This window comes from Cydia strobilella, chromosome 12, assembly GCF_947568885.1.
Source record: "Cydia strobilella chromosome 12, ilCydStro3.1, whole genome shotgun sequence".
NCBI lineage: Eukaryota > Metazoa > Arthropoda > Insecta > Lepidoptera > Tortricidae > Cydia > Cydia strobilella.
Genome location: NC_086052.1, coordinates 17,239,324 through 17,261,729, shown reverse-complemented (window position 1 = coordinate 17,261,729; position 22,406 = coordinate 17,239,324). Strand labels below are relative to the sequence as shown.

General features: G+C 37.2%; 1 protein-coding gene across 2 annotated transcripts in view; it reads left to right on the top strand.

The window, feature by feature from the left end:
* The window catches only part of LOC134746297 (protein real-time), a 100,393-nt gene that overhangs the window by 70,230 nt on the left and 7,757 nt on the right, over positions 1 to 22,406 (top strand). The window contains exons 6-11 of one of the 2 annotated variants that reach the window (XM_063680670.1): positions 16,294 to 16,409; positions 17,126 to 17,269; positions 17,618 to 17,663; positions 17,780 to 17,868; positions 20,203 to 20,461; positions 20,950 to 21,068. In XM_063680670.1, coding sequence (XP_063536740.1) covers positions 16,294 to 16,409; positions 17,126 to 17,269; positions 17,618 to 17,663; positions 17,780 to 17,868; positions 20,203 to 20,461; positions 20,950 to 21,068 — 773 coding nt within the window. Of the gene's footprint in view, positions 1 to 16,293; positions 16,410 to 17,125; positions 17,316 to 17,617; positions 17,664 to 17,779; positions 17,869 to 20,202; positions 20,462 to 20,949; positions 21,069 to 22,406 lie in introns of both variants that reach the window. The other variant, XM_063680671.1, reaches the window with a different exon arrangement.

Sequence of the window (22,406 nt, the reverse complement as noted above, 5' to 3'; positions counted from 1 at the left end):
AGATAAATTCATGTCAGACGGAAATATTATCATCGGTATAAATAAGTATATCTTTATTAAGAAAGGTAAATGACACACAGATAAGTTTATTTTTATTCGCGAATACGTATTTTTATTCGCGAATACGAGTATGTCCCAGAACTTTTGTGAGTTCTTTCACCCAAACTTAAATTAAACTTAACGAGTATCTAGGTTGTTCCTAATACTATTAAAACTGATGCTGAGCGGGATATAACAAATAACAATATACCTAAAGTCAATGACATTATTGTTGTTACTGATAAAGAATACACTTAGTAGACAGAATACACTCATTTCCTTCATACATCGCCTGTTGCTAATAAGTGTTTGTTTCCATTTATTACTTATGCGTTACAAGAACACCGGGGTAGCAAAAGAGAATCGTTAGCGTTAATCATTAATGATCACGTGACTTTCGTTCCCGTGTTTCACGTTGATACAATTTTTACTTATTTATTGTCGTTAATTAACGTTTACCCTACTCTTGATGTCACTCCTAAAGCGGCATATTCTTATTAACAAAATGCTGGAAAAACGCTTTGTTCATCAAAAAATTGCGTACTTCATCGTACTTCAACTATGAGTACCTCTATGGTACCTTGTTGTACATTTTGCTACATTTGTCAACCTTTTTTTTCACTTTCTCCTCTCATCTACTCAAAGGTTAACTGGAAGAGATCCCTCAAAGGGATAAGTTCGCCTTTGTACATCTTATTATTTGTACCATGTAATTTTTAATGTGTATATTTGTACAATAAAGAGTTTACTACTGCTACTAGTACCTATGTACATTACATACAAATGGAACTGTAACAAAGATATATAGAACTTTGTGTTAATAGATACTCTATCTACTAATGTTACTTATTTACTAAATAATAGGTAGAATTATTCGTCTAACCTGTAACCATTATGTTAATATGGTCACCTAATTCTACTGAAACAATGGCTAGTTTTCAACCAATGAAAGTTTAATGGGACCCCATTCCGTTATCGAGTCGCCTCATTCTGTCTGTCCATTTGAAAAACTGTTTAGACATGTGAGTGAACTCCTTATGACTTAGTAACTATAGTAAATAATTTAATTTCCGGCCCATTTTGTACCTTGTCAACTTGTCACAGTGACAATAGTATGAGGTCCCTAGCGACTTTCATATTGACTGTCATGTGACAAGGTACGAAGTGATGGAAAAACCAATCAAATTCCTTCATGAGTTTCAACTTGGAGTAGGTATATCTCCCTACCTATAATTCTCCAAAGTTTTCAAGTGTATTAAACTTTCCAAGTTGTAATCCATGCATGGTATCGATTAGGTATTCCGCCCACGTACAATTAAGGACATACGCGAAGGTTACGGCCGTGGGGGCTGTCACCTGGTACTGGGTGACACGTGAGAACTTGGATAATTGAAAAATGTTTTTCTGCCCTCTGGCCGGAAAGCGTCAACTCCGTCGAGCAGAACAATAAATAAATAAAATAAATATTATAGGACATTCTTACACAGAAGGTAAGTCCAAGGAGACAGCGATGTACATGCCTAATATATAAATACTTAAATATATAGAAAACATTTATGTACATAAATGTGTATGTAGTAAAACAGTCTAAAATCTGTCATACTGCCGGCCGCCCCTCGCCCGGCAGTATGACAGATTTTAGACTGTTTTAACAATTAAAATTTGATTAATATGAAAGTTTCTTTTTTTGTGTGCAAGTGTCTTGAAAAACGTCGTATGAAACGCGTGTGCATTGGTCATTACATACATCGGATTTCTTATTGCGCGCTCGTTTACAGCTCGCGCGCACAATATCGCCTCGTGTGTAATGGCCAACTTAGCACACTTGTATCATAATGTACGTGCTCTAAATTAGCGCAAGAAAGACGAACGGGCGACTGATATCGTTAAGATATCATTTTGGGCACAATCTAAATTTGAATTGCCCTCCTAGTCGATCCTAATTTAATCAAATATTATACTAGACAATGATTTACTATAAATAGGATACATACTCGTACAAACATCTATATCTCAGGAACGGGAGATAGCAATATGCGCGTCCGTCCATATTGTTTTAGCTGAGACAGAACCTATTGTGAGATAAACACGCAGACCAGGTCCCAAGTTCTAACTAGTTATTGTTTAACTAGCTAGCATGTTATTCATATTCCATAACAAGTACATCGCTAGAGTAACCAGTATAGGTTTGATCTGTCATCAATAATTGCAGTTACGGTTCTCTAGGTAGCTCAGGGGCTAAGCAAAATTATTGTATACTAGACTTATATCGACCGCCGGGATATGGACCGTGATTACCTTTTGTATTGTAACCTTTGCCTTGCCTTTGCTTGTGCCTTTTGTTGTGATAATACAAAAGGTAATACGCCGGTCGATATGAGTCTAGTGAAACTGAACGTAAATTATTAAAAACTGTTACATTATTATGTAGTTTTTATATTGAATTCATCATTCGCTTGCCCTTATCCCATTCATTTGGGGTCGGCGCAGCATGTCTTTTCCTTCCATACCTCTCTCTCGCCCGTCATCTCATCACTCACTCGCATTCGTTTTATATCATCTCTCACACAGTCCATCCTTTCCTCCCGATACTTCCCTCCACATTTCATATCATCTCTCACACAGTCCATCCTTTCCTCCCGATACTTCACATTCATTCGTAATACCTTTCTCGTCACATGACTTTCATCCCTCCGCATTACATGTACGTACCAGGCTAGGCGATTCGCTCTTACTTTCTCTACAATATTTTTTACTACACTATATTTTATAATTGTTACACGTTTTAATCCGAAAGGCAGCTGCCGTGTTGCTGGAAAATAGTACTTCGAAATCTTTAGTCAAAATATTTCATGAATATTTCAAGATACAGTCCGGGCAGTTACAGTTGGTTAGATATAACGCTAGATGTGAATGAATATTTAAACGATAGGCCGCGTTCGTATAATGAGGTGCCTAAACTAGTTGGTTTTCGGCTTCGTTAGGCGCATATCATTGAATTCAATTATTGTTATGTACTCGTAGGTATACAATGTGTATGAATTAATGTGCCCATTGATGTTTCTGCTTGAATTAAATATAGGTTCTGTTGTGAGGAATATCTAAGGTTGTGGAATTTCATCATTATCATCATATATAAAAGGCTGCTTATGTCTTTCTACCTACTCTTCACCTTTTTTGTTGTCATCTTGTACCATACGTATTCTGGCAAATAAATAAATTCTATTCTATTCTATTCAAAATGTATCCTCGTGAATACCGACGTGCCAATTCTGAATATGAAAGAGGTCCATTAAAAAAAAATGTCAGCACTAACGATTCCGGCCAAGATATTTTATGATATTTTGTATATTTTCTGCGGTTTTTTTGTTTTTCGTCTTACAAATCCGAAGCGCTCTTTTAATAGAAAGTAATCTGTTTATAATTTATTTATTTTCCTTTTTGTCACAGGATGAAGATGATAATATACATATAAGGTGCCAAATAAAAAAAAAATAGGTTTTATTTTTCGTAATTTTTTAAGTGTGAATGGTTTCAAACTTTGCGTCCAGGTCTAGGCTAGTACATATCACAGACGAAACTGCAGGATCTTATTAACCATAAGAAAAATAAAATAAACGATGGGCCTTATCTGGTGCAGACACACACACACACACACACACACACACACACACACACACACACACACACACTTAATACGGAAAAGGAAAAATAGTGTCGTGCAATAAACATAAGCGTTAGCCGCTAACGCTGAATGGCGCTCGTTGGTAGAAAACACCGATCGAATCTTGAATAATGTATGGAAAAGATTACGTGACTTTTCGTAGCATCGGTCATCTCGATACTTTTTCACTTTTCGTTTGAAGTTAGTCGATGTACGAATATCATCTTGTCTAGGCCCCCAGGAGTCTTCTTATTATTGGTACGCGTGAGAGGCCTAATGACACGATCCAAGGTCGTAGCAAAATAAGATCAAAACTTTATCAAATTGGTCGTGACAGAATAGGTCGTGTTGCTTACTCGTGCTGAAAAAAGCGTTAATATCGTGAAGGACTGAATGAGGAAATGAGGATAATCTTACACAGACAGACCTAATTCCTGGGTAAAACATCATACATAAGGGCAACTAAGCGTCAAATTATACTCCACGTGTACATTTAGAATCGGTAAAGATATTTGGAACTATGAGAACTAGCTTAAAAGGATTTTTACTTTTATACCGCCTATATGAATAAACTTTTAGATCATATATTAGCTTTGGCGTAGCGCCACCTTGGTAGCTACATAACACATAAGTTATCCCACCAGGACATCTGTCAAGGCCGTTCCATCGGTTTGTCGCTATCACTGTCACATTTCGCAAGAACGAACGGTAAAGACAATGCGCGCCAAGTCAATTTAGATCGAATTTTGTCGATTCTTATTTATTTTAAAAACGTTACCTTACAATATCAAATTCAAAAGCTGTCAAATTGCGCTTTTAGTCGCATTTAGTTCCTCTACATCTCGCACATAGCTAATAAGTACATCTTCAACTTCAAGCCATATACCATACACACATTATTGAGAACCTGAACATTCACAATTTTGACGGGACCCATGTATAGGTATTTAATAAAAAACATTGTACCATCGCCCACACTCTTAACTGTCCATGACGAAACCCGTCCACCACAGTTGAATTAAATTGAAATAGCCTTTATTCCTGACTCGTAAAGTTTTTACATTTTACAATTATATTAGTATATCTATATTTTATTTATCACCACCACAGTTAGTCTCTTTTCTAGACGTATTTACAGCATAATTTTTAAAACAAATATTTGTTTCCATTGATCAAATTACATTGACATCGTAACACGTCAATGTCCAAATTATACAAATATTCATGAAAATTTAAGAACCATGAAGCACAAACTTAATGACAAAGAAGCCAGTAATTTATGTTCATGGCAATAAATGGTTACTTACTTATACTTATGTGTGATCAGTTGTGGTTCTGTTTGCATATTTTATTGTAGTTATACGGTACTTAACCCTTCCATTTTCTTTACCCCAACCCTTTTAAAATTTATTTTCCTTCTTTCCTCCATCCTTACCATCCCTTCCTTGTTCCCAGGTACTTCAACTGCTTTACAGAATTCAATTGATAGAGGCCTTAAGCGGATCAGCGCAACCAAAACTGAACTCGCAAGCACCTCTAGTAGGAATGTTTCTAGTGGTGCTAAAACTGTAAGCAAACTACAGTTATTCAAGCGGCAAAACAGTAAGACGAAGCAATCAAGCAAGGCAATATTATTAACTGATAAAAATGAAAGCACAGTCAAACCTATGACTTCTAACAGAACGATGCAGACAAGCAATAACGAATTAAATACTATTGACGAAAACGCTGACAAACCAATGAAAGCAAGCAAAGCACGAATATCATCAATCGATAAAGGTGATATCAGTAACAACAACAACATGCAATCAAGCAAGTTAAACTTAAACACTGAAAAGGATGCTGGTAAACCGAGAAAAGCCAAACTATCACTTAATGATAAAAACTTACATCTCAGTAAAGATACTAGTACAACGGGAAGAGCAAGCAAGCCACGATTATCCCTTGCCGACAAAATTGAAAAGGCGAAACGAGAACTTAGTTCAAAAACAGTCTTACCTGAAATGGAATCTGCATCCCATGAAATCACTGGTACGACGAGAAAAGCCAATAGAGGAAGATTGTCTCTTGTCGATTCAGTTGATAGTCTAAAGAATAATCACGAAGCCAATGAACGCATACATACCGATACTAATAAAACTAGACGACGAAGTAAAGTTTTATGTGATGAAAAATCAGATGGTTTCACAGGGGAAGTTAGCAACACAAATGAAGTTTTCTCTGATGTAGATAAACACATTAAGCCAACGTTTATACATAGTGACGAAAATACATGTACAGCTCGAAGACACCCTAGCAAAATAACAACACTTTCCGAGGAAGTAGAATTATATTCTAATACAGTAGGACCGTCCAGTGAAAATTACGTGAGTGAACATATTAATTGTAATATTGATAATATAAAAACAGACGAAGACGTTAAATCTTTTGCTACTCAGAACTTTACTTCAGGACAAGGTACTGTCTCGCATAATAATAATGCTTTATTTGCTTCAGTTGTTGCCGTTTTAGCGATTTTATTTTATTTATTATGGCAACGAGAATAATATTTTTATATCGTTTTAAGTGTAAATAAAATGTAAAGCAATTGTTTCACATCTACTTATAAAATTTATTTTTCTTTTTATATGTAGTTGGTCCCTTTTTTTTTTGTATGTCATTGAGAAAGCGAAAATGTGTTAAATAGTATTTTTTCTACTCGTCGAGTATAATCTGTGTATTACAACTTAACATGCAACACTACAACCTTACTCTTTTCAACGTTGGATAGTCTATGGCACTTCCGACTCAAGCATAAGAATTTTATCGATACGGTTTAGTCAATAATAAAAATTTTGAAAATAGAACTTCATACATTTCGATAAAATGTTTCTTGTGTAAGGAGACTCGATTCAATGGAAATTATCGCATCTGCTTTGTGATTGGTTGGCCAACAAAAACATTTTATTTTATGTTGTAGTAGAAATAATTGCTTCTTAAGTCAGAAACGCGCATGTGACACCCTTCAGATAGCAACATCCATACACTACGAAAACCACTTAGCGTTGCTTGTTAGTCTCTATAGGCTACGGTGGCCAAAATCGAGAAAAAAACTGTCTTAAAACTGAATTTAGCAAGGAGCAGGTACCAGGGCCTCATGAGTTACGAGGAGGTGTCGTTGACCAACCCGCCGGGGGCGCCGGGCCCGGCGGCCGTGCCGCGAGGTATCGCGGGCTGCGGCAGCTCGCGTATCTTAGTGTACTTTTGGTTTGTTTACTTATATGATTCTACTAGTTGAAAGTATTATTTTTGTGTCTCCTAGAAAAAGTATTGTATACAATAGTGATATAATCAAGCTTTTCAATCTCGTACCTTAACTTAACCAACTCAGCAAGCTTCGTTGCTTAAACACGGTACTCGACTGAAAAGCTCTCTATTATATCACGATTGTATAAAATACTATTTTATGCCAAGGGTAAAAATCTAAGTCTAATCTAATAAATTAAAAAAAAACTGAGTTCATATTTGACAGGTCTATCGATCGTATGACCTGTGGCATTTACAGGGATTGCAGGCGTTGCATTTACAACGCCTATCTTGCAAACCAGTTTAAACATTATCTCCGTTTTTACACTTTTGTTACGACAATAATGGGTGATTTTGGGGTCGTGATCTCAGGGTGTCAAAAATGTGTTAAGATTGTCATACTAAACAAATTTCCCCATGGGACTGAACAAATAATCGCAAAAAAAAATCTTATGTGCATCTAGACTTCTAGAGGTCCCGAATCAGACGAAACGTATGGGTTTAGTGGTGTTTTTTTTGACGATTTTCATGTCGATGCCATGGGAAACCTTGTTCAGAATCTTAATAAATTTTTTATATTTGGGATCACGACCCCAAAATCACCCAGTAGATCAAGTTACACTAGGCAGAGTCGTGAAACGATGTAAAGGTATGATACTATTACTTATTCTGTGGTAAAGGTTGCATCGCAGTTGCACTGTGTACGTCAGGAGTTCCATTTACTGTAATTCCAAGTACGGATATTTATCTGGAAAATCATGTACATCCAGCCGTTTCTGCCGTTGACAGTACACGAAACGTCAAATTCACAGATTCCTATATTCAATTCACCGTTGATTTTAATTAAAATGGTAATTTCGAGCGTTCGAACAAAATACGACCTTTTGCCGCCGACTTATGGTGAGATTTCAGGAATATACATGAGCTGAAAATGCGACACGACATTGTTATTCGTGTTGACGTGAGCTGCCTGGGATGCCCTAGATATGCTAGATATTTTCCGTAAACTATTTGCTCATAGCTATGAAACTGTTGGCGCGTCGACGGAGGTATCTATGCGTACAAGAATTTTATAAATTAGAAACGTTAGTCTGTCGTTAGATTAGTGTAGAAACTGGTTTGTTTTCAACGTTCTATAGATTTATGGTCTAGCCTTTCTAATATTAGTAAACTATTAGAAAAATCTTACTGCAGAAATATTCCATGGTACACAAGTGTTTATAAACGTGAGTTCCAAGAACATTTGTATGGTCTAATGATTTTACAATACAAGATAACTTGTCTTAGCAAAAGTAGCATGAGGAAATACGTGGCATAACTTAAACTGGTTGGAAATAATGATTTCAAACAACCAACAGGATGGTTTAGTTCGATGACGTGAAGTTTTAAATGTTGTAAATGATTTATGAACAAAAAAGCTTAAACTGGTTTAGATATACCTAGTCTTAATTTGAAATATTTTGTTTTGAAATAAAATTATAAGGTTAATGAGCTTTGTAGCAAAAAGAGATAAAACTGTTAATAGCTGGGGTACAAGATCAGATTACTTTTAAGGTTTATATATTCCTCTCCTTTTAAACCTCATGTAAATTCGTTTCGAGATTCGAACTCACGACGAGTTAGATGATTACTCTTACCAATTGAGCCACCAAAGTTTTTTCGACCCAGACTAATCTTTCCACCATAGACGACATTTTGATTTTCTGTATCGGTATATAAACCATGTAAGTTAAAAGTAGAACTATACGTGTGTTGTACAGCGTGGGCCAAAAAGTTTTACACTTTTGAAACGTTGTCAGAAATAAAACTATATATACAAGATATTCTTAATTTCATTTATTCTTTCTAACAACAATTTGATGCAATTTTTTTTTTGCTGATGCATATTGAATGGATCGAATTACATCAAATCCGTCTCGTCGTTGGCACTCCTGAAATCGACTATATAAACTTTGAAAAACTTGCTGACACATGCTGCGGGGGATTGTGGCTGTCTCATCTTCAATGTTTTGTTTTCATTGGGGTATTGTCATCAGTTTACTAAGGTACACTTGACTCTTCAGACATCCCCACAGAAAAAATCACAAGGTGTAAGGTCTGGGCCTAAATTCAAAGTAATCAAGGAAATAACCTATTCCTCAACCCACAAACGGAGCGGCAGCTGACGTTCGCGACGGTTCATCATACATAGCCGTTAACCGCTTTACGAGTTTTCGCCCGGGAGGCGATGACTGACGAAATTTGCGCCTGGCTCGCGGTCCAATAGGTACGCCACATATTCAACCCTACGATTCAGGCAACGCAGCGATTCACCCTTGAACTTACCTGCTTAGTTACACAAAAGTTTGGCACGCTACTTCATTTGCAATTTCGTCGAAATGCGGCTTTGATTTTGAACCCTAAAACGAATAGAAGAGAATTTAATTTTGTGTGTAGTTTGAAGAGCTCTCATCTGTAATTCGAATGCAGCCTTGTATGTCTATTCCAACCTGTGATGATATTCCAAAAGCTTACTGCAAAATGTTTTTAAATTTATTTCAAGGAATAAGGTATAAATACAATAACAAGACTTATAAACTATTATTAAAATTAAGTATAAAGCACGGATGTATAAGTATAAAGCACGGATGTATAATATAAGTATAAAGCACGGATGTATAATATAAGTATAAAGCACGGATGTAAATATGTAAGCCGGATAGAGTACATTGACCAAAAAGTGTGTCCACATGAGAAGTCAAACTAGAGCCCTGCATCTCGTTCTAATTAGGGTGACCATAAGTCATATGTATATGGGATATTAGGATAACATGGAATATATTAGTAACCCTTTTCTGCAAATAAACTTATTCTAGTCTATTCTATACTAGGGTGTGTCATTTTCTAAATAAATTGAAATTTTAAGTAGTCACGTTTTTTCATTTGGACACTGTACGGCAGCAAAGCATTGGCTATGAAGAAAATCCATCACCAAAAACTTCATACAACGGAAATGCGGATGTTAGGAATAATTACATAAAGTGTAGTTGCAAAGTAACGCCCATTACTGACAAACTAACCGAGTCACGGCTAAGGCGGTACATCCATTTAATGGGAAGATCCGAAGACCATGTCGTGAAAAAGTGTCTTTCCATTGCTGCGCATTGAAGAGGGATAGGTAGACCGCTGACTACCAGTAAATGAGTTTCTGGACGAATGAAGTATATCCAAATCCCCGTAATAAATGTAATTGTGACCATTATTTTCGTCCATCTAATTCTAATATAATTGTGATTATTTCTATTGTAATTGTAAGTATTTAATTTGAATAATATTTTACTGATTTCCTAATGTAAGTATTAGAATCTCAAAATTGTCGACATTAATTTTTATGTGAATTTAAATAATTTTAATTTATTATGATTTTTGTAATCAATTTTTATTATGTAATTGACAGTGTATGAGTAATACCGAATAAAAATCTATCTATCTATCTATCTACCTGGACGACAAATGTTCAGAAAAGTGACAAAGGAGCTCGGTCTAACCCCCAACGACGCTTATCAGCGGAGCAAGGGGCGCCTTAACACTGAGAAAGACGAGCCTGCGTAACGGGAAGTGGCGAGGAGAAAGAAGAAGACAGAGAGCCATGGAGTGCCCCATGCGCCATCAAGTTTCAAGACCAAGTGAGGAATGTCGGGATCCGACGTAGCACCAAGTTGCAACTCAAGACGTGTGATATAGAATATTACCAAACTTAAATGGGGTTAGGCGGGACGTTGCCAGGCAGAGTGGCCCAAAATGTTAATGGATTGGCCACTTTCGGATAAAGGTAGCGCCTGACCTGCGTTAGCTTGTTAGTCCGACATTGAAAAATTGTAGGGCACTTCTGGATGAGATTAATTCCGGACCGAGATAAATGGCATACTCAAAGAGTGACGTATGCTTAGAAATGGGTGATCCATGAATGCAATTTATATTTTGATCGACACAAGTATATGTATACATTAAGGTGGTTCGACTACGTTACCCAAAGCTTAAACCCCGCTAGATGGCGTCACTTTCGCAAATTTTCAAGTTTAATTTTTTGTGAAATAGTGTTGGTATCTGTATACTTAAAAGTATGTTTAGCGCACTCTTTACATAAATATTGAACTATTATAATAAACATTGAATACTTCATTGTGCAAAAACCACCTTTAATGTCGACAGAGTGTTTCTGTCATGCTATTTATGCTGTTTCTGTTATGCAATTATATTTGTAGAAGCAGTAAATATATCGATAATTTCGAAACCAACTATAAACTCAATGAAACTAGTGCTTTCCTGCCAATATTGTTGATTCAAAATCTGATCGGATGTAATTATATATCACGTGTGGAAACCGAATAGTGAACATGCACTCGTCGGACGCGGCTCGTTACGTCGATTACGTGGCGGACGCGTTACGTGCTCTGCCCGTTACAATTTCGCATTAGTAATAGATACAGATTATTGGAGGATCTTACACAAATAAACGTTCCACATTGAATCTTTCCATCAGTGTTTTCCCGGTTAGATAGATAGATAAACCATTTATTCGTTTGCCACAATACAGAAGAAACACAGGAGATACAAAAAAACAACATTAAGATAAAAAACAAAACTTAAAAAAATAAACCGTAGAATTGCTGTGTGCGTTGCAGCAAAACAAAAGGGTTCTGGCTCAGTTATACACTCCGCTCTTTCGAGCGAAGCACTGGTAATTCTGCTAGAACCCAGGTCAGACTACTAACACCGGTTGCATCCAAAGAATAATATACTGTGGTCTGTGTATATTTACGAGGGCGACTGCCGTCTGACAGTTCCTACACAAAGGGATACTAGGCCTTATTGGGATGGGAAGCGGAAGATCTCGTGTATTTTATGGTTTTGTGAGCAAGCCCAGATAAAAGGGTCACTAAGCCCAATTTTTGCGAAAAATTGATCGATTTTAGTGAATTTTGTGCACGAGTGTAACAAAATACCGTATAGATGCTTAAGTTTAACCTATTTGCAACACCGTATTCCATGATAAAAGATTGACATTTTGTTAAAAGCTGATACCTAAAAGACTAGCCATACGGCGCCGGAAGAATTATGCCTTTTCAGTCCTCTTTATCATTCATACACCTGATTAATAATACTTGGACCTTGGTTGGACCCGGGTATGTCCTTAAACTACGTCCAAAAGAGGTATGGGCACTGTAAATGACATCTCGCTTTGTGTGGTAGGGCACAGGACAGCGGATGTCATTCCAGATCTAGAGCAGAGCCCAACTGGGGAGGTACCTCCACCTTACAGAAAACCGCAGCCAAATAACACTAGACCCTACTAAGTGTTGTGTTCCAGCCGGTGAATAAGGTTGCCAGAGCTCGAGGGAGAGGAGTGTTAGGGTCGGCAACGCGCATGTAACTCCTCTGGAGTTGCAGGTGTACATAGGCTATGGAGACTGCTTAACATCAGGCGGGCCGTATGCTTGTTTGCCACCGACGTAGTATAAAAAAAAACTTAAAAAAAAACTTTCTCTTATTCTGTATTTTAGTGTAAAGCTAGTATATTTTCAGTCGCACAGTGGTCCTCATATAGCCGCCTCCAACACGGTTAGTTTATAATGAATAATGAGAACGTGGGCGTCATATTAGCGGCACGCTTTGATACGATGTGACTGTGACTGTTTTATGAAGACACCTTCCCGGAGGCGGGATGCTGTGCATTCTAGAATACTATTTAATAATGCGTAGTTGACGCATCAATAATTCGCTAATTAATGATAGCTTACACTGATATTCAAATTGAAGTAATTTGACATTTTCAATGGTGCGAAACTTATGTAATTTTGTACAATATACAAACTTGTTGTTAGCGGCTCGGCTCCGCCTGCGTAGGATACTTCTTTGGTAGATCTGTTTAGGAAATTTTATCATTTATTAATTAAATATTGTAGTATTACATTATATAAAGATAGGGTACATGACACTGTAAGGGCCCACCATATTAGTATAGTTCTATTATATTTTGGGCTAGTATATATTCAGTAGTTTTACCGTAATAAGTAACTTTTCAAGTTAATAATAATATAACAAGTTAATTAAATAAAACTTTTAGAATTATATAGGGAATAATAGTATGGATACAATATAGTTCCTGAAAATTACATATTTGTACATCAGGGAAACCGAAATCTTATATATTTTGTAATAAAGTACTTTAATTAATTTATTACGTTGTTTACGTTTCGGCGAATTCAGGTCAATTTAGTTCATTAATTTTGGTTTAGAACAATGTAATTAAAGCCAATTCCCCCTCCCTGGTGTCCCCCTCTGGTGTTGCGGGTGTCCATGGGCGGCGATAATCGCTTACCATCAGGTGATCCGTCTGCTCGTTTGCCTCCTATTTCATAAAAAAAAAAAAAAATACATAGGACACATTAAAACTATGAACTCCGATAACTATGTATAACAATAACTTTTTTTGGCTTGGCGCTTTTTTTTAAATATATACAATGTGTACAAAAAGCACTATAAAAAAATATCGGAAGAAATGGAAATGGAATTTCAAACTTCATTAAAAACCAAACAATACTAGCATTTAATTTGTCGCGTAAAATTTCCGAACAAATTAAATTCAACCCAAATAAAAATACAACTTGGTTTAAACTTCCATACTCACCTAGAATTTAGTATGGCGGGCGGCACGAAGTAGGTATAATTATTACGAAATAAAATGAGAGGCAATGTTATCAATACACTCTTCATTTTAAAAATATTGTAAATGTATTTCCATTATCTTTAAAGGGCTTTGTCCATCAACGGTATTGTAATTTATAAAACTAGACAAAAGTCTACTTGTCACTTTGTTTTCCATCAATTAAAATTATTCAACCTTTCCATGCCACAAGCAATCTGGAAAAATATGCGCAATGAAAATAGTTATTTGTGCAACAAGAGAGGAAAGTTGGTTTTTCTTGCGAGTGTTTATTTTGAGTCCCGAGAAAGCGAAAGATTCTATAATTGAATCACGAGCGAAGCGAGTGTTTCTAAGGTAGAATCTTGAGCGTAGCGAGGGACTCAAAAACACGAGATGTAAAATAACTTTGCTCTCGTGTTGCACACATAATTTTTCACCTCAGTAGTGAGAACATATTAAGGGTTAAAATGTATTTCGAATTACACAGAATAAACAGAAAAAAAAAGTATTATAATATGTACGATACGATAAGATACGATATGATACGATACGATACGATACGATACGATACGAGACGAGACGAGACGAGACGAGACCGGACCGGACCGTACCGGACCGTACCGGACCGTACCGTACCGGACCGTACCGTACCGTACCATAAAAAAAAATGTAAAAAAAGTATGAAGTTCATGGCCTTCACTAAATTAAAAAGTTACATTGTTTCACTCCCTGGAGTGAGGAAAGTCGCACTTTCCTCACTCCAGGGAGTGACGAAAGTAGGCTTGTTCGAGCTGCTGAGGTGAAAAATATATTTTAGTTTTTTTTTGTGAACTGAATGCGTCAAATGCGTGTACTATTCGTAAAAAGTTACTTGAAATCACTGCTGAGAATGTGTTCAATTCATAAATGCCTTTTTAACCTAGCAATATTATAGTTTATTATAAAATTTCTCGTTTAGTTCGTGAATTCATTTATCTTCTATTTAAGGCCGTTCCATCGGTTTGGGACGGGAAAGAACATGCGCGCCAAGTGTCAATTTTGATCGAATTTTGTCGATTTTTATTTATTTTAAAAACGTTACCTTACAATATCAAAATTCTAAAGCTATGAAATTACTATTTAAGGGAAGATTGTTTTTTTTCTTTTTTTGTTTATAGTATCACATAATAAATAACCGAGTAAAGTTGGATTAAAAGTCAGAGTTAGAGGTTATTTTGGCAATTAATTGTATCGAGCGAAGTGTCATAATTCCTGTATCGGAAGCTATGATATTAAAGATAATATAGTCAAGAAATTTTCTGAAATTCCTCAGAACATTTCCATCTTTTTGAAAGCTTTCCGATACTTTAACAACTGGGTGCGTAGCCAACATGCCAATCGTTTATGCTTCGTAGCGAACGAAACGCATCTGTCACTGTCGCACTAATATGGAAGAGTGATAGAGAGACACAAAGCGTTTCGTTATCGTAGCGCAAGTGATTGTTACCTTGGCTAGGCACTCTGTAGTGTACATTGTGTTGTGGTATCGCAGCGGGAGGGAACTAACGCTAAGTGCATTTTGCAGTAACTGACGGCCTGGCCACGACATTGCGAGACTAGCTTAGGCTAAGGCGACAACCATAGGTGGGAACGAAAGGTCCGATCGCTGTGTCACGCTCCAATCTATGGTTGTCGCCTTAGCCTAAGTTAGTCGCGCAATGTCGTGGCCAGCGCATAACACTAAGGTCGTGTACACGTCGTGTATATATATTTTTGGAACATTGGCTTGTAAAGATGTTTGTGATCTCGACCATACCAGTTGGTAATCTTATATTTGGTACACAAGTCTCCAAGAGTATCGGACTTTATAAAACTAAGTGAATTTTCACCCTTGAAACAGCGAATAGTTTCAACGTTGGCCACAAAGCCGCCTGTGACCCATTTCTCGGCACGTGGCTGGTTCTCAAGTCGAAACAACGCGCTGACTTACTTACTGAATTGATATTCAAAACCCTGTATTATATCGACCGCTAAAGATTACCTACGTTTAGGTTTAGTAGGTTTCCCGCATAATTCTTGTTTTAACGTTTTGATTCGTTGTATTGCATTGTATTCTTCAGGCGATTTTTCGCAACTCGACGACTGGCACCTATTTTGCGTGTTCTGATCGTTATTTTTCATCCAAAAAAGTACCTCGCACACATTTTAACGAACATGTCAAGTTAAATATTAAAGAGTAAATTATGTTGTCGCTATTTTCGACGATTTTAAAGGTTTATAGCTCACAAAGGGCTACATTCTAATTTAGCCAAATCATGGTTCTGAAACATACCAAGAGGATGTTGAAAAATGGCTTGTCACACTTCGGCAAGTACGATTCGGGTCTATTTCAACCCCCTTTTTTAAGAATAAGGCTTCTGTACACGAGTGCTTTTGTCTTTTTGGTGGTAGAAGTCGTAGAAAACACTGGTTCTAGGCCGCTCAATCCAGGGCAGCAATTAATTTCAGTGTGTCTGCGTCTGTATTCCATTAATCTAATTAAAAACAGTTTAGGTATTTGATAGGGTCTTAACAAGAATATGTAGCCATGTATCCTGGATTTAGAACTTAGAAATTTATATTAATTTCCTTGTTACAGACCAATACACGCTCGACAGTGAGTACATCAAGCGATACCTCGGAGAACTGACGCCGATGCAAGAGTCCAGGCTTCTGCAGCTCAGGAAGTGGATCGCTGACTTGCAGAAGGGAAAGGTAAGAAACTTACTACATTTCTTAAATACACATACATACATACATACATACATATAATCACGCCATACCACGGATTTCCATTTGCTACGATCCTGACATACCTCTTTCGCTTCCTTCACTTTCATAACATTCCTCATACACGCTCGCCGGTTTAGGGTGCTCTAGACCTTGCCTTTCTTCAGGATTTCCCCGATCTGATCAGAGAAAGTCCGCCGAGGTCTGCCCCTTCCAACTCCCGTTTCTACCTCTCCCTTATACACTCTCTTTGTTAGCCTTCTTAAATAGGTACTCATAAAGCCAATAAAGGGAAAGGAAAACTAGTACCTGGGAAAAGAACTCGAAATAATAGATTTAAGAACAGTACTTATTTTATCACATTCTTGGTCACAATAACTTTTCTTGCATTAGTCTTCAAGAAGCACTTGGCGTCCGTTAGCTCACCTGGTGGGCGACATTTGGAAGATCGCGAGACAGTTCTGGATGAGACTAGCTCGGGACCGGAATGAGTGGCTTACACGGAGACCTATGCTTAGCAGTGGGCTACGACAGGCTAAAATGATGATGATAATGAGGCAGTCTAAAAGTTTGATTAAATGTCAAGTAGCTTTTTGAATGTATGGTGTCAAATTTAAACTTATACAACTACCACTGACTGTATTCTTAATATGAAGATTTAAATATGAATGACAATAAATACAAAGCTGTCTTTCGTCCAGGTACCATCAGACACGACACTCCTCCGCTTCCTTCGCGCCCGCGACTTCAACGTGGAGAAGTCCCGCGAGATGCTCTCCCAATCCCTGCTCTGGCGCAAACGGCACCAGGTCGACCGTATCCTGTCAGAGTACGAGACGCCGCAGGTTGTAGCGCAGTACTTCCCCGGCGGATGGCATCATCACGACAAAGGTACAACACTGGAGATACTCACAATGTTTCACTTCAACGTGGAGTCCCGCGAGATGCTCTCCCAATCCCTGTTCTGGCGCAAACGGCACCAGGTCGACCGTATCGTGTCAGAGTACGAGACGCCGCAGGTTTTGGCGCAGTACTTCCCTGGGGGATGGCATCATCACGACAAAGGTACAACACTGGAGATACTCACAATGTTTCACTTCAACGTGGAGTCCCGCGAGATGCTCTCCCAATCCCTGCTCTGGCGCAAACGGCACCAGCTCGACCGTATCCTGTCAGAGTACGAGACGTCGCAGGTTGTGGCGCAGTACTTCCCCGGGGGATGGCATCATCACGACAAAGGTATAACACTAGACAGATGCTTTCTCGAGGTTTCAAGAAAATAATTACGACTTTCTCTAAGATTCTCGTTTTAATATCCAAGTTTCACTTTAAATCATATGTACCTTATGTTACAGACGGACGTCCGCTATACATCCTTCGACTCGGTCAGATGGACGTCAAAGGTTTGCTCAAGTCCGTCGGTGAAGACGGCCTCCTGAAGTTGGTAAGTCGTTCACCTAACCCTATTATATCGGGTGTCCCTAAAACCAACGCCAAGACTTAAAGGGCTTATAGAACTGATGGGCTACAGGATTAAGCAATTTTAATAAAAATCTCAGTTTTTGAGATATCGGCACTTTTATATACCATTTATTACCAGGATTCTTATAAAAGTGGCTATATCTCAAAAAACTATGAGAGGGTAAATTTGCTGCCTGTATAATGTAGTTTGAGGCCCGAATAAAGACATAGGTTTTTATCAATCATCATCGTTATCATCATCATCATACGCAAACGAAGTCGTGGGCAGAAGCTATTAGAACTACCTATATAGTCACCAAGTTACATGACGCAACCAATACTCTTGAGAACAATGTATTCAAACTGCTGAATTATTGGTACGGCTGCTGGATATTCTTATATGTAATGACTCGTTTTATTTTATTTTATTTATTAGGAAAACTTACAGCTGAAGTAACACGTTAGGTAATAACATAGAAGCAGTGAGCCAAATTATTTTCATGTTTTTATTATTAAGTATGGTGAAATATATTGACTTAAACTTGATTCATAAATTTACTTTGTCAATTTACACGGTTTGAAAGATTCCATTTGATTATTAGTTGATATAATAGACAACACCGGTGAAACCGTGAAAAACCTATATAAATATCGATTTTTATTAACCCTACTTAGGATATTTTATCGCTTAAGCTATAAAAAAACTATCATAAGTTCATACATACTTATAGATCCAACATCAAACATTTATTCAGCAAATAGGCCACAGGGGCACTTTTACATGTCAATTTTCACAAGCAATAAAATTTACCAAAAATTACAAAACACAAAATATAGAATCAATGAAATAATAGATACTTTATATCAAAGAAAAAAAAATGGAAAAAGTCCTGCTTCCGTAGCTCAATTGGTTAAGAGCAACGCACGGATTGCGGAGGTTGCGGGTTCAAATCCTGCCGGAAGTGTAACTTTTTCCATTTTTTCCTTTAATATAAAATTTGGAGTATCGCTCGCAGACGTATCTGCATGTTAAAAAATTGATAATAGATACTTTGTTGTTGTTCCAGTCTAAATGTCGAATCGAAAAATTGTTTAGAGATGTAAAACTCTAGGTGTCAGAGATAAAGTATATATAAGACAGACAATTTGGGTATTAACGCAGAACCATACCGTATACTGCGTACCTACATACTGCTTAACGTATAACACCGGTTCTTGTTTAAATTATACTTGGAATAAGACCGACTTTACCAGCCATAGATAATCTTAATAACTAGTACGTTATATACCTACATCACTTACAGGTAACACTGGTTTTAGGTCTCTAGCTACATGCCAATCATATAAAACACGTTAAGCAAGTAATTGCAACTGCATTTATTTATTTATCTACCGTGAAGTACATTAAATGACTCAGTTGTGCAACTAGCATCAACTGGTGTTTATGATAATGATTTAATTTTAATACGCTCTAATGTAAATTAATTGTAGGATTATGAATATGAATTGAGGCTTTGAAATTGACTGTACAACAAATTATAACTTCTATTTATAGCAGTACAATACCAACAATATCTTGATACTTAGAATGGTTTCAAGTTGATTATAAATTCAAAGGCAGATTTACACAATTAGCAAAACTGTGTTAAGTATAAATTATACTGACAGTATCGAGTCCGACTCGCACTTGGCCGGTTTTATTTACTTACGCATTTCTGTTTCCCTGTAGATTCCATGGTAATCTAAAATTACTAGTTATGGCCGTTCCATCGGTTTGCCGCTGTCTTTGTCAAATTTCGCAAGAAAGAACGGGAAGGAACATACGCGCCAAGTGTCAATTTTGATCGAATTTTGTCGGTTTTTATTTATTTTAAAAACGTTACCTTACAATATCGAAATTCTAAAGCTATGAAATTACTATTTATGTTAAGATTGCTTTTTCTTCTTTTTTTGTTTATAGTATCACATAATAAATAACCGAGTAAAGTTGGATTAAAAGTCCGAGTTAGAGGTTACTTTGGGAATTAATTGTATCGAGCGAAGTGTCATAATTCGTGTATCGGAAGCTATGTTGTTAAAGATAATATAGTCAAGAACTACATATATTTTTTCCACATCTACGAATATTAACGGCTCTTAGAAAAACATGATCACATAAGGAGATTTTTCGCCTTCTGGCTCAGGGAACCGCCTTATGTTAATAAGTCCGCCTGATGTTACCTACTCATTTAAGTCCTGTAATTGTTTGTATTATGATTTTTTCTTTACTAGTGTACAATAAAGTATTTTTATAATTACTATTTATTAATATTTCCAGACGCTTCACGTGTGTGAAGAGGGTCTCAAACTCCTGGAAGAAGCCACCCGCTCCTCCGAGCACGCGGTCCAGTCCTGGTGCCTCCTGGTAGACCTCGACGGTCTCAACATGAGACACCTGTGGAGACCTGGAGTCAGAGCTCTGTTGAGGATCATACAGATCGTAGAAGCGAACTATCCTGAGACTATGGGTCGGGTGCTCATTGTGAGAGCTCCGAGGGTCTTTCCGATATTGTGGACGATCGTTAGCACGTTTATAGGTAAACTTCTTTACAGTTATGATAGCCTGGTAGCTTTTACCTTGATAAGTTAAATTAAAATGCAATATTTTTAGCAAGCACATCCGATTGTTAGCACGATTTTAGGTAAGCTCTATGAATCTAAACAGGTTAAAAATGTGGACCACTCTTAGTTTTAGAAAAAAACCACGGTATAATAATTAATCACAAAATGAATTAAAGTGTTTTACTAATGTCATTCTCAAAGTCAATACTTGAGACAGGTCCAAACTCTTTTTTATGTATGCGTTTTTCGATTAAGGTTTTTTGCGCTTCGTGGCTTTTCTATTAAGATAAAAATCGTGAGGAAACCGGACTAATCCCAATAAGGCCTAAGCTCACCTCTGAGTTGGAAGATCAGGCGGCGTTATTAATTTGCTATAAGTTCCTAGGACTATTTTGAAATGTAACCTCAAAACACTTAGATGTGAATTAGGATTATTTACTAAATTTACTTTCCACATTTCCAGATGAGAACACCCGCAGCAAATTCTTGTTCTACGGCGGCAAGGATTACCTGCAGCCGGGCGGCTTGCTTGACTATATCCCCAAGGACCTCATACCGGACTTTCTCGGAGGGCCTTGCAAGGTACTTTACTTACTTTAAACACTTGAAATCAATTAGGCTTCAGGGGGCTTAGCCGAAATGACAATCGCTGATAAAAAAATGTCAATCGTCAATCGAAAGCAGGCGTGGCTCACTCCGCGATTTCGTCGCGTCGCTACAAGTACATGCGGCCGACACCAATTTTGGTGTCTAGCCATAGTAGTTGCCGCGCACCGCTACGGAACGGACGCCTGCTCGCGCTTGCGCCACCGGTAGCGGTCATATCTGTCGTAAAGTGGTAACAGACGCGTTTTGTTAAGGCCGTTCCATCGGTTTGCCACTGTCTTTGTCACATTTCGCAAGAAAGAACGGGAAAGAACATACGCGCCAATTTCGAAGTGTCAATTTCGATCGAATTTTGTCGGTTTTTATTTATTTTAAAAATGTTACCTTACAATATCGAAATTCTAAAGCTATGAAATTACTATTTATGTTAAGATTGTTTTTTCTTCTTTTTTTGTTTATAGTATCACATAATAAATAACCGAGTAAAGTAGGATTAAAAGTCCGAGTTAGAGGTTACTTTGGGAATTAATTGTATCGAGCGAAGTGTCATAATTCGTGTATCGGAAGCTATGTTGTTAAAGATAATATAGTCAAGAACTACATATATTTTTTCCACGTCTACGAATATCAACGCCTCTTAGAAAAACATGATCATATAAGGAGATTTTTCGCCTTCTGGCTCAGGTAACCGCCTTAAAGTGAATCTTTTGTACCTAGTACTATTATTTATTCTGTTGAAAGTTAAAAAAATATGAAAATATCTAGTCACGTGACTTTTCGTAGTATCCGTAATTCCGATAGGTACATTTTTACTTTTCGTTTTGCGTTTGTCGATGTACGATTGACATTTTGACGAGGCTCCCAGAACACTGAAAAGCAAAATATTTTTAAAGGGCATTTAAACGACTTTTAATGAATGCTCGACTCGCGCAAAATTGAAAATACGTAATGCCTTCGAAACCTAAATCTATAGATATTGTTCTGTTTACGGATGTCTGAATATAAGGAAGAACGAGGAAGCAGAAATAACATTTTTTTTTTAAATTCCGGACTATATTGACCGACAAATTTTCAAAGGAATAAGTACTTCTGTAGCATACCTACTTCCGTGAGAATCAGACATACAATCTCCGGATAAAAAAAATATATTTACAGGATCAACGTTTGTAATTCCTACATATTTATCTTAAAAATAATAAATCAGTAGGTATAGGTACTAAAACTTGTCGCGTGACAACCCCGTGCCGACACTCACAGCTCGGTCATAAAACTGCGGCCCGCAAAGAAGATTCACGGTTCGTGCGCGGTTATAAG